Genomic DNA, 12,082 nt, shown 5'->3' with positions numbered 1-12,082 from the left:
TTATCAACCAAGAAAATGCATTAAAGAAAAATGAAGCCCATGAATGTAGCAACATAGTTGGTACTATTCTGGTATATTAACATTGAAAGTCTATGAACCGGTAAATTAATTCAGATAGCGTATAGAGTTTTGAACTAAACAATGTAGTGATGCACTCAGAGCCAGACTTAGAATCGAAATGGATTGCCTCCAATTATACCTATTCACTCTCTGCTGCTCCAGCTTGAATTAGAGGTTTTTCATCTTCATCTTTTTACCAATATAAGGTTGAAATGACCTGTTACTGCTCAAAATTGACTGATTTAAACCTTTTTTTTTCAAAAATAAAAGAGCTAATTCACATGCAATCATGTAAGTTGTTCATCTTCAAGCAGCATAGTCATTAGCCAAGTAAAAGTAATAAAAAAAAAAACAAAGTACAGTCAGGATCAGATCATAAGACAAATCTAGAGGATATACTGTGAGAACCCAGAAAAAAAAATGTGGTGGACGGGCCGGCCCGAAAAGACCGGGCCCATCCACTTATTACGATCGTGCCTAGGGCACGATCGGGGGAGAACGGGTTACGGGAGGGAGGGGGCGGCGGAGTTAGAGGGGGTGACTCGCCGGAGGAGACCGAGCGCCGGAGAGGCGACGGTTCCGAGATCCGGCCGGCCGCGGAGGAAGCCCCAAAGCCCCCTTTCCTTCGGTGAAGACCATCCACAAATCGGGAGAAGAGAGGAGTTTGATCCGAGCTCGCTTCCTCCGATTTCTCGCCGGAAAGATCGCCGGAACACCCCCATCGGACCGAGATAAGCGTGATTCCGTCCCTTGCAATTCATTTGCTAGGTTTAGGGCTGCTTTGGTTGGGGTTTGGCCGGTAAGAACCTCGGAGAAGAGTCCGAAACAGGGTACCCTTGTTTCGGCTTTTCTCTTCCAGATCTTGCCGTCGCCGGCCGCCGGGATTGGTCGGGATCCATGGCATTGGGAGTTGGTCGGGTTTGTGTGAGGGTCGGAGAGGGATTTTCTATGATTAATTGAAGATGGGAGTGGTGGATCCGAGGTTTCTTCCTCGTGATCCCATCTTCTCCTTCCCTCCCTCTCGTCGGTTGGCCACCGGCAGCGATGGCGGTCGTGGGCCACTTTGGTTGCCGTCGGGTGGGGGGAGGCCGAGCCACCATCACGGTGGCCTTCCGTTGATGTTGGAGAAGGGGGGGGGGGGGGGGAGGAAGTCCATCCGTTTTTTGGGGGAAGAAGAAGAAGAAGAAGGAGAAGAAACTTCTTCTTCTCTCCCTCTCTTGGTCGGCCACCATCGCTGGCGACTGCAACAGAGACGGCCGGCGATGGTTCGGCCAGTGGTGTTGTCGGGTTGAGGAAGGAGAGGGCACAGCCACCATGGTTGTTGCCCCTGGATCAAAAAAAAAAGGAATTTGAGGGAGGGAGATGTATTCCCAACCATGAAGAGAGAGGGATCATCCCTTTCTTTTGGTCTCTTCACCGGGACCGGCCATCATCGCCGGCGTGGCAGCGGCCACGGCTGGCGACGACATAGGCCGGTGGTACAAGGGTGGGAGTCGGGCCACCCCGACTGCCCTAGATTTGTAGGGATTGAGATGTTTGGGGACCTGTTGATGGACCCTATAGTAGATATGAATTATGGTTTAGAATATTTAAATATTAAATAATTTAGTTATAATTTATAATTGATGTTGTAGAGGAAGAGTCGGCGGTGCCAGGAGATTTTGATCAGGGGACTCAGCACCCCAGCGTGTAGGTTGTGATTCGGATCCGTGTTTGAGTCAGTCTACAATCTCTGTAAGAATCCCTACATCTGAGCACTTTTATTTATGCATATATTGGATTTATTGTTGGATATATTTTATCGGTATGTTGCTATTTGTTTTTGAGCTTGTATGACACTATGAGGTGTGCATTTTGTTTATTATGAAAGTATTGGAATAATTAAATTGGGAAGGAATAACATATTTTTGAAAAATTATGAAAATATGTGACGTGATTGAAATGTGATTAAACATGTAAAACTAGACATGTAAAATGGGTTGGACTAACCTTGTCATGAGATAGCCTCTACGAACTTATGCATAGAACAGCTGCCACGAGTTTATGCGTGGGATAGCCTCTACGAGCTTATGCGTAGGATAGCCTCCACGGGCTTACGCGTGGGATAGCCTCTACGAGTTTATGCGTAGGATAGCCTCCACGGGCTTACGCGTGGGATAGCTGCCACGGGCTTATGTGTGGGATTTGTGCAGTCTTGGACTGGGTCATGAACTTGGTTAGTCCAAAGCCAGAAGTGAAAAGTCTGAAAACTTGGGAATCAGAGCAATACGGAAATGGATCACATAATGTGAAAAAGGATTTGTGTATATGTACTGATTATATACACTTGTTGTTTGTTGAGCCTTTGAAAAGATGAAATGACATTTATTTTGATACTTTGATTATTTTATTATTATTATTGTGTGTGGCTGTTGGGATTCTTACTGGGCTGGAGAAGCTCATACTACACTTACCTTCTTTTTCAGAGGCACTGGATTTGTCGAATCCATCGGGTGGAAAGAGAAATGAGATCGATCTGAAGTCAGACTGCTAGATAGATAGAAGTTAATCTATCTTTTGCTTATGGACATGTGAAATTATATAATCATTCAGTACATTTTAGTTGGTTTGGTTTAAATACATTAATTATGAATTTATTGGAATTTTTATTTATCTTAGGCCTTGCATAATCTTTAGGGCACTGCTCTAGAGCTCATGCGGCCGGTCGCGTGCCGGACCCGGGTACTGGGTTCGGGGCGTGATATATACCTTGGCCAGACTTGATTTTGGGCTAGGACTTCACTACTCAATGTTCTGTCACTTGCTGCCCCAACTTACCTTTGTCATGAGTTGAAATTAGCTTAGCCATATAAATATAAGCGACCAAATAGGCTCATAGCTTTGAGCCCAACTGAACTGGTTAAAAAGACTACCCAATAATATATATATTTTTAGGTAGGTTTTGTAACTTTTGTTGCCGTAATTTTACGTTTTCTTTTGCTTTTTTTTTTTCAGCTGAACATCCAACTTCTCCATTACTCCTTTTTTTTTTGGTTTTTCAAAGAAAAGGGAAGCAAGGACTGCCACGCTGTTTTATTTGAGGAAAATAATTACAAAGGAATATTTAGAGAGGAATGAAAGCTCTTCTCAATGGAGTCAAGCACAGAGAGGACAAGTTTGAAAAACAACAAGCACTAAGCCTTTCTGTGCATGATTTCAGCCGGACAACTTCTGTAAGCATCAAGGAACAGAGATACAGCAAAGGAATATTTACAGAGGGAATTTCGTTTCTGTTCTCGACAAACTTCTCCATTACTCAACCAATCTTTGGCTCATGTTTCAAGTCCTGTTATTTCAGTATTCTTACAGAGCTTTTGCAGCCATATAAAATATCTAACTCTGGACAAAACATCAGAAGACAAACCTCAGACCTCCAGTATTAGTCATCAAATTTCTGGGCTGAACCCCATTTAGTCGCTTTTATAGTAATAGTAGTAGTCACTAATTGTAATGTGAAAGGAGATCAAGTTCTAAAATATACTAAAATTTGTTTTTTTGAAAAATATCGAAATCCATGCTTGAAATATATGTTACATGCACATGTGATCACAATCATGCATATGTATGCAGCACCAGGGTCAGGCAATGGCAAATGGCTCAGTAGTATCAGGCTAGATCTTTAATCCAATTCAAACCCAGCACAAAGGACACCTGGTTGTCAGCATTGGGTTAGAGCCTTTGTGTTTATCTAAATCTTTGAAGTGGCTGGTGCTCTAATGAAGTGTTCTCTCTTTCTGTTTATATGTGCAAATGAGGCACAGACACTTGGTTGTCATCATCCAATAGGTTCTTGGTCCGACAAGGCTGTTCGTCAGGTCAGTTCTACCATTCTGACCTGATTACAGAGCTCGTACCATAGAAAAATATCCTTATTGCTAAGGCAGCTCTAACAGACTTATCGTAGAGGAAAGGCCCCAACATCTCTTGTTTCATCTTCTTGGTTCCACTGCGTTCTTCTCTATCAGCTTCTATGTGGACCTTTATTTCAGCATAATAAAACTAGCACAGAAGATTTTCCCATGTACTTCTGTCCGGCTAGAACTCCAGACATCCATGCAAATGCTTATGTTGTATCGCCATTATGTTGCTTTCGGATAAGAAGGTTTTATGCAGTGGATTGGTATAATGGAATAAAATTGGCCTTGAATCAGGAAAAAGAACTTTCTTTAGATAGAAATCAGGAAAAGAAATGGGACCAAACGTCAGCTAAAAGACCTAAACAAGGCTAACAATGAGTTGGGTGCTCAATTAGTGGACCAAAGGGCAGAGAAGACTCCTCCGTTTGTGACATATAGTAATCTCCGAAAGATAGCAAAAGTTTATAAGGATACATCCTCAGATGGCATAAGCCAATGATAAAAAAATGACAAACATGTAATCTGATTAAAATGGCTTATATTAGGGGGGAAAAAAAGGAGCGAGACTAAAGAGGAGAAAATCCGTGATCACTACCACCAAAGCTTCATTCCAACCTGTCTTGAGAACCTGGACGTACGGCAATGCATACTTCTTGATGCCATGTTGCCAGATGGGCTTTGGGAATTAAGAGGTGGAAGGAATATAAGCTGCAAGTTTCGAGGAGGTAGTCATGGAGTGATGGGAGGAAGACAGAAAACTCTCTCTCTCTCTCTCTCTCTCACACACACACACACACATAAGCCTAAGCTTGTGGCTAGGAAGAGAAGCGAATCCACCTGCGGTTTTAGGCCACACCCCTTCAAAAGGCTGCTTGCCCGCCTTTGGCTCCTCACTTTCCCACTGCACAACAACAATGGGGAATCTGCAAGCACTACCTCCCATCATCTCCCCTTTTCTTCACTCAAACCATACAAAACTCTACTCCCTCTCTCGCTCTCTATAATATATATCTGATGCAAGATAGGTGCAATATATATGCTACATGTCTTATTTTTAACTCAAACAAAAACACTCAAAAGAGCGATGTAGAAAACACTATTTTAACTTCATTGATCTTGATGATCAATACATTTCCACGAAAGAAAACACGCAAATAACTAGTGAAAAACACAGCCAACAACAAAAAGATCTTCAGAGATATATAGACCAAGGACTACTGCATGCACTCAGTGTTATAATTCATAACCCAAATATCCAAACAACCCCACGAACAAAAGCAACTAATCTAACATAGGTATGAGAAGAACCATCCCTAAGGAAGTGCACCATTAGTTGTAGGCAGATCAGACCAATTAAGTGCTGGGTTCCAGTAATTGAATTCACCTCCAGAGAGAGGAATCGGCTCCAAGATCGAAGTGGCTGCACTAGTACCAGCAGAAGAAGTAGAAGAATCCAAACAACCCATATTGCTCATGACTGCCTGCAGCTGATCATTACAGTAATTTGCCGATGATTTGATCCTTTGGTAGAGCTCTTGGATCCCGGAGCTCGGTGCTTCGCCCAACAACATGTTGCCATGTTGTTGCGTCTGCTGTGGCTGTGGCTGTTGCTGATATGCATACTGGTTGCCGTTCCTCCACAAGGCGCCGCTCAGCGTTATCGGGAGCTGACCCAAAGGGTCCAAGGTCAGGCCTGGTGAGTGTAAAACGCCAACTTTGTCGGCCTCCATGCGTGTGCCGATCATAGCCCCATCCTCCTCGTTTCTCACAGAATTGAGTGTGGTTCTTGAATGAGTGCTAGGGTTAGGGTTTTGGTAACTGGTGGCTCTGAGCAAGGACACCAAGTGCGAGGTGTGCGGTGAAGCCCAAAGGATCGGGCTCGATGGAAGCTCATGTTCAAGCCCTCCACCAATGCCTGACCTTGCCAAGAGGTCAGTTGATGCAGATTTTGCCTTGGTAGCACCCAGTTTGCTGCCCCCGGCGGCAGCGATGCCTGGGGCAGCCTTGACCTTGCGGCATCCACCGCCAATGGGGACATTGCGGAGGGCGCCGCCCTTGGTCCAGTAGCGGCGGCAGGTCTTGCAGAAGTGGCGGGGCTGGGTGAGGTTATAGTTGTTGTAGTAGCAGAATTTGGTGTTGGAGGAGTCACACCGGGGGCACCTCAGGTTCTGTTGTGGCTCTGAGGTGGTCGATGGCGAGGACGAGTTGGAAGATAGAGAGGCGGAGGAAATGGACGTTGAGGAAGAGGAGGAAGATGATGGATCAATCAGAAGGCTTCCTGGGATGGAGATCTTCCTCTCCTCCACTGCTCCACCCAACAGCTCTTGAATCATTTTTTTATCTTGCCTCCTAAAATCTGGACTAATTACTCAAGAGAAAAGGGAGTGTGAGGCACAGCAAAGGAAAAGAAGAAAAGATGGGGAGATCTGAGAGGGGACAAAGGCCAAGGAAAGTGGGCGTTTGGTGTAGTTAAGGTGTGTGGGGATAGGTGGAAATAGGACTGGCCTTTGAGGAGTTATCAGATGGGGTGGGGCTTGTTGATTGGGTGTTTGTTGGGATGCTGGGTAGGGAGTAAAGGAGTGGAGGAATGGAGTTAGGTTAGCTTTTTATAGGGGAAAAAGAGAGAGATAAAGAGAGAAATAAACCACTTTCTCTGATTAGCCAAAGCTGTTCTGGGAACTGGAAAGTGATTTTGGAGGTTAGTTCTGGGTAAGTTTTTACATCTTAGGTCACCAGAGTAATGGCCTTCTCTTCTTCTCCTCATTTGTGCTAACTTCTTATCCAATTATCTTAATGCATATCTGCTCAACAAAATGACCTCAAACCATAGCCATAAGAGACTATCATCACATCATAGTGCAGCTAACTAAGAGAAGATATATTGGGTGAGAAGGAATAGTGAGAATGGGCAGTTGGACCTCCAATTCTGTTAGCAATGACAATAATCTAAAGGCTGCCATTTAATGGGGTCCAATGCCTTCCATAAAATAAATAATGAACCATATTAGATGGAATCCATCAGTGAATGGCGGTTCCAGGTTGAGGGTATGTAGGACCGAAATGTAATTACATCCACCGATCAATCAGAATTGAGGGAGAATGATCACAAAGTTTGTCAAGCTTTCAAGGAATTCAATCATGCAGTCAATGGACTGCATCATGGGTTGGCTATGGACAAAATGCTCTTGTCATGATCTAGAAGTAATAGAAGCATTCGTCAAACTGCCTGGTTTTGGGCCATCGAAAGATTCGGAGAAGTTGTCGTCAATTGGGCGATCGACAACGACTCCTTGCAGCAAATCTGGGCCTCTGACTCATTTATGAGGTGATGCATTGACTGGTGCCTTTGGATTACCAACGCTAGATGCCATGAATTTCACATGGTCGGTGCAATTTGGATCATCTTGGTGCTTTGTAAATGAGTTATGTCATCATCACCTTCAACATTTGGAATAGTTAGGGTTTTGTCTTCCAATGCCGTAACGATCTGTCAGGGTGCTGAATCCACATCTACAAATGATTCTACTTCCCATCTCACTTGTAAATGGTTGAACTAGAATGCTTCTGAATTCTCACATCACAGCTACAATTTCGATTAAAGACTCATTGCTAAGTGTCTGGGGTTTATTGCAGTTAGATCATAGAAACATTGAAACTTTTGGCTACATTAGTGGAACTAGAAATTTGTTAATATTGCTGATTTCTGTGTTTATGTGTTGAGTACTGCTTGGTGTAATTCATTCTCTCAATAAATTGGATGGGTTTTTGCCTCCCTTTTTATCAAAAAAAGAAAGAAAGAAAGAAAGAAAAGAAAGTGAGTACTAACTTTTGGCTATGTTAGTTAAAGTATAAATTTATTATTTCTGTGTTTATGTGTTGAGTACTGCTTGGTGTAATTCATTCTCTCAATAATTGCATGGGTTTTTGCCTCCCTTTTTATCAAAAAAAGAAAGAAAGAAAGAAAGAAAAGAAAGTGAGCACTAACTTTTGGCTATGTAAGTGAAACTAGAAATTTGTTAATGTTGCTGGTTTCTGTATTTATGTGTTGAGTACTGCTTGGTGTAATTCCTTCTCTCAATGAATTGGATGGGTTTTTGCCTCCCTTTTTATCAAAGAAAGAAAGAAAGAAAGAAAGAAAAGAAAGTGAGAACCAACTTTTGACTACATTAGTGGAACTATGAATTTGTTAATGTTGCTGGTTTCTATGTTTATGTGTTGAGTACTGCTTGGTGTAATTTATTTTCTCAATAAATTGGATGGGATTTTGCCTCCCGCTTTATCAAAAAAAAAGAAAAAAGAAAAAGAAAGAAAGAAAAGAAAGTGGGCACTGAACCTTGATCTCTTCAATATGTCAACAACTATGTTCTATTTCCGATGCCCAGAAAAAAAAAATTCTATTTGGATGTATGAACCATGTCATCTTCTCTTCTCAAAAGCTAGGAAGGAAAACTAAATTATGAAGATGAATAAATGATTAAGTGGGAAAGAAGGTATCCATTAGGAGAAGCCAAGATGGTTGCCAGTCTAGAATTGCGGTTCTGAATCTTATTGTGGTCAAAACACACTAGGAAAATTTCCTCAAAATAAATTCATTGGAAAAAGGGCATGGACTATGCTTGCTGGATAAGCCTAAAGAAAGATTAAGAAATTCCTAAATATACGAGATGGATCTCGGAGAAAAGATATTGAGAGAATGTGCATCTTTTCATAGTCCTCGAGAGTGGAGACAGATATGAACGCCGTGACTCGTCTAGCAATAGACTATTACTATAGTAAAGACAGCATGATCACTAAGCTACAACTCAAGAGAACTTATATACTGGTTAATTGTGATTGATAAGGAACATATAATAAAAGAGCAGCCTTGGGTGCAGGAATAACGAGAATGGAACGAGAGGATATTGGAGTTAGAATTAAAAGGTCTCTCTCTCTCTCTCTCTCCCCCCTATTGTCCTTGAGACTTCAAAGACAATGATTATGGCTACCGGGAAAGGGAGGCTTATCACTTGGAAATTCGAGTAAAGGGGAATGTCCCCAACGCGTCTATCAACTCCTCTGTCTATCCAACACATTAAATATGCTATTCATATAATAATGTGTGCATAATTAAAGAGGACATAATCCCACTGACGGAACTTACGGCAAAGATATAGCCTCCACTTGCTGTCGGCTTCTGCTGTCAATAGGAAAGCTCCTGAAAGGCTCAAACATAGTACTGAAATCCAGAAACTTAAAAACCACCTCTGGTGGACACTACTTTTAGTGCATTTTTTTAATGTCTAATCTACCACTGGGGTCTCATGATCTATGATCCTTTGTCAGATATTGATAATCAAAGAAAGGGGCTGCTTGAATCTTCCATAGTAGTTTATGTTTGGTAGCTTCGTAAATGGACTTTGGGTTGGTAAAGCAAATAGCCAACAACTATTTTGCCTGGAAATATTAAGCACCACAACAAGAAATGATGAAATTGATGAAATAAGATAATGTGTCGAAACAAGTTATCATATATGGGATAGTTTAATGTACGTCAAGCTTAGTCTAGAGTAGCAAAATCATCCATTTAAATGTCACTATAAATGTCATAATCACCAAGCTTGTGGAACCTATCCCTTTGTTTGATAAGCCAAGCACAAGGTTTTTACATAGGGATTGATTAATAATTTCTAGCTGTTCTACAATGTGTCCTTTTGTCTTCTAGATCTCTTCTAGACATTGTATTGTTTGCATCATATAACTTGATAAATCTGAACCATTTTATCTAATACTTACTATCAATCAAAATGAATTAATAGTGAATTAGATATTTTTTTAAAATCATTTTTTTTTCTCATCCTACTCCAATCAAACCAATTTCATGATGTAAATTAATTGCAAATTATGAACTTGAACCATGTGGGTTTAACATGGACATAGGCACAAGCTAGCCCAAACTTAATATAGCGGGAAAATTGGAGATGATATATATGGTAAGGCTGTTAAAGAAAAAATACCAAAGAAAGTCCAAGCAGACATTAGACTTGGTAGTTGATGAAGAGAAATAAATCCACCATATAATTTTAGGTGTTACCTACATAATAGAGGTAGCCTTGTTTCTCAAAAGTATGAGGACTCATGTGCGCATGTACTTAGTCCCGCATAGACTATGCACTAAACAATCTTGGGTATTTATACAAGTCCAAAAAATTCAAATAATATATTTAAACTAGCTTTTTCAAATGAGGTACTAGATTGTTACAAGAACTTTTAGATTTTGGAAGTAATGTGGCCCATAGTTTCTTGTGAGTTAAAGCAAGACTGAGTAATGAGAGCTATTTTCATGCTTTACTAACTGTCCTTGCACTAACAGAATTAAGGTCAGCCAGTTCGCACCCCTCTCTTCAATTATAACAACTATTGTTTTATATCAGCAATATAGAATGGATGTTTACATTGTATCAGCAAAACTTAGATTTTGATAAAAATTGTAAACTAAACAGATGCAGTCCGGTTGAAGCTCATTACCACCAGGGTTAGCTCCACATGGTCATAGATTATTTGTTAGGAATTACACTTATCATTGCTTACAACTTATACCATCAAAGAAACGTCCCTCTAAACAATAATCATTTCTTGAAATTTCTCATGTTCCTCCGTATACTTGGATTATCTGGAAGTAAAACAATAGCTGTTATAACAGGCTATTATTTTCAATATCATAACGCAATAAGGGGCCACCGAAACCATTGTATTCTAAATAGCCATTATTCTTATAAACCTTGACTAGTCAACCCAGAATTTGAACTATTAAACTCATGGGGGCTCCACCCAGAATCCAACTCCTGTACGCCCCAACCACTGAAGAGCCAAAGACGTGGCAGGCCCACACCCCACTAGATCTTGTCCGTTTCCAACGCCGGCCCCCACCTGTGCCCACCCGTACGGCCACACTCTCTCTGAGCGCGCGTGCCGTCCGGAGGCAATGACCGCGCCAGCGTCCGCCCCGGCGCGGCACGGGCCGATCGAAAACGACCCCTTAATGTATCTCTGCCCAGCCACAGTGTAACAGTGTTTGTCTTCGCCCACAAGGCCAGGCGACCCCCTTCCCCTCCCCCAACTCCGTCAAAAGAGAAAAGGAAGGAGATAGAGATAGAAGAACAGATGATAGAAGGTGGCCAAGGCCAAAGGCCTTCTCCTTGGAAACTGGGCTCCCTTGGACTCTCTCAGCTGCTCCTTTCCTTCTCCATTCCATGCCACTGTTATCAGGAGAGAGGCAGAGGCAGAGGCAGAGATTCTCTTCCCCCTTCCCTCCTGCTACTCTCTCTTCTCTTTTTGTTATATTAAACCAGGGCTGTGAAGGCGTCAGCATTTTGAGTTGTTTGGATTGGATATGTGGGTCCGTAGCTGGCTAGCTAGACATGGTGGCAATGCATGCATGTCAGTGCCCGTAGATGACATGACATGACATGGAAAACATGTATATCTCCATGCATAAGCGCAAAAAGTCATATTCTAGCGGGCAGGACCACCATGAGCTTGCCCCCTGACCAGCCGGCAACGTCACCTTTTCTAGGCTTGTGAGCCATTCCGCGCACGCACATGTATGGTGGGGAGTGTGGTGTTTGTGTGGACTGTTGACGGAGGAGGAGCCTTGGGGGTTGGTGCTGTACCTCTTCAGTTCCTTTTCTTCTTCATCATTTAATCCTTCCGTAGCTCTTTAGGCCTTATATTCTATATCATTTAATCCTTTCGTAGCTTTCCCTTTGTTCAAGGAGGAAAGAAAAGGTTCAAAGGAAGGGTGCCAATGCAAAGATTTCCTGTCCAAGGAGGAGAAATTAAGATGGGTGCATCCTTCGGGGGTGGTGGAAGAAGCCTTTTCATATAGCTGCAAAAGAAAACAAGCTGGTTCCATTAGGAACAAAACAAAGCTCTCATAAACGAGCCAAGACTCCACACTAGAGTCTTGTAAAATAAAAAGAGCTCCGGCTTGGCTCGACAACAAGCTCGATTAGGATCATTCTGTCGAGGTTTACTCGAGTTTTATTTTTGAATTCTACGTTGCTATAACTAGGTAAGCCAGAGCAATCCAAAAGCTTCGCTTGATCGGCATTGTTTGCAGCACTATGGCTATTTTCTTACCAATTAAT

The 12,082-nt window shown here is 42.2% G+C and overlaps 1 protein-coding gene across 1 annotated transcript; it reads right to left on the bottom strand.

The window, feature by feature from the left end:
- Window positions 1–5,043: 5,043 nt before the first annotated feature.
- Window positions 5,044–6,649, bottom strand: LOC103709233 (dof zinc finger protein 2-like). Its single transcript, XM_039115742.1, has one exon. The coding sequence runs from the start codon at window positions 6,287–6,289 to the stop codon at window positions 5,270–5,272; it is 1,020 nt and encodes a 339-aa protein (XP_038971670.1). The 5' UTR covers window positions 6,290–6,649; the 3' UTR covers window positions 5,044–5,269.
- Window positions 6,650–12,082: the final 5,433 nt, after the last annotated feature.

The sequence above is a fragment of the Phoenix dactylifera genome, unplaced genomic scaffold, assembly GCF_009389715.1.
Source record: "Phoenix dactylifera cultivar Barhee BC4 unplaced genomic scaffold, palm_55x_up_171113_PBpolish2nd_filt_p 000007F, whole genome shotgun sequence".
Taxonomy (NCBI): Eukaryota; Viridiplantae; Streptophyta; class Magnoliopsida; order Arecales; family Arecaceae; genus Phoenix; species Phoenix dactylifera.
The sequence above is the reverse complement of the archived record's forward strand: the minus strand, read 5'-3'. Positions and strand labels throughout refer to the sequence as shown.

What these genes read in the sequence shown, in the direction of transcription:
- LOC103709233 (XM_039115742.1), bottom strand. Translation starts at nt 6,289, where the DNA reads ATGATTCAAGAGCTGTTGGGTGGAGCAGTGGAGGAGAGGAAGATCTCC.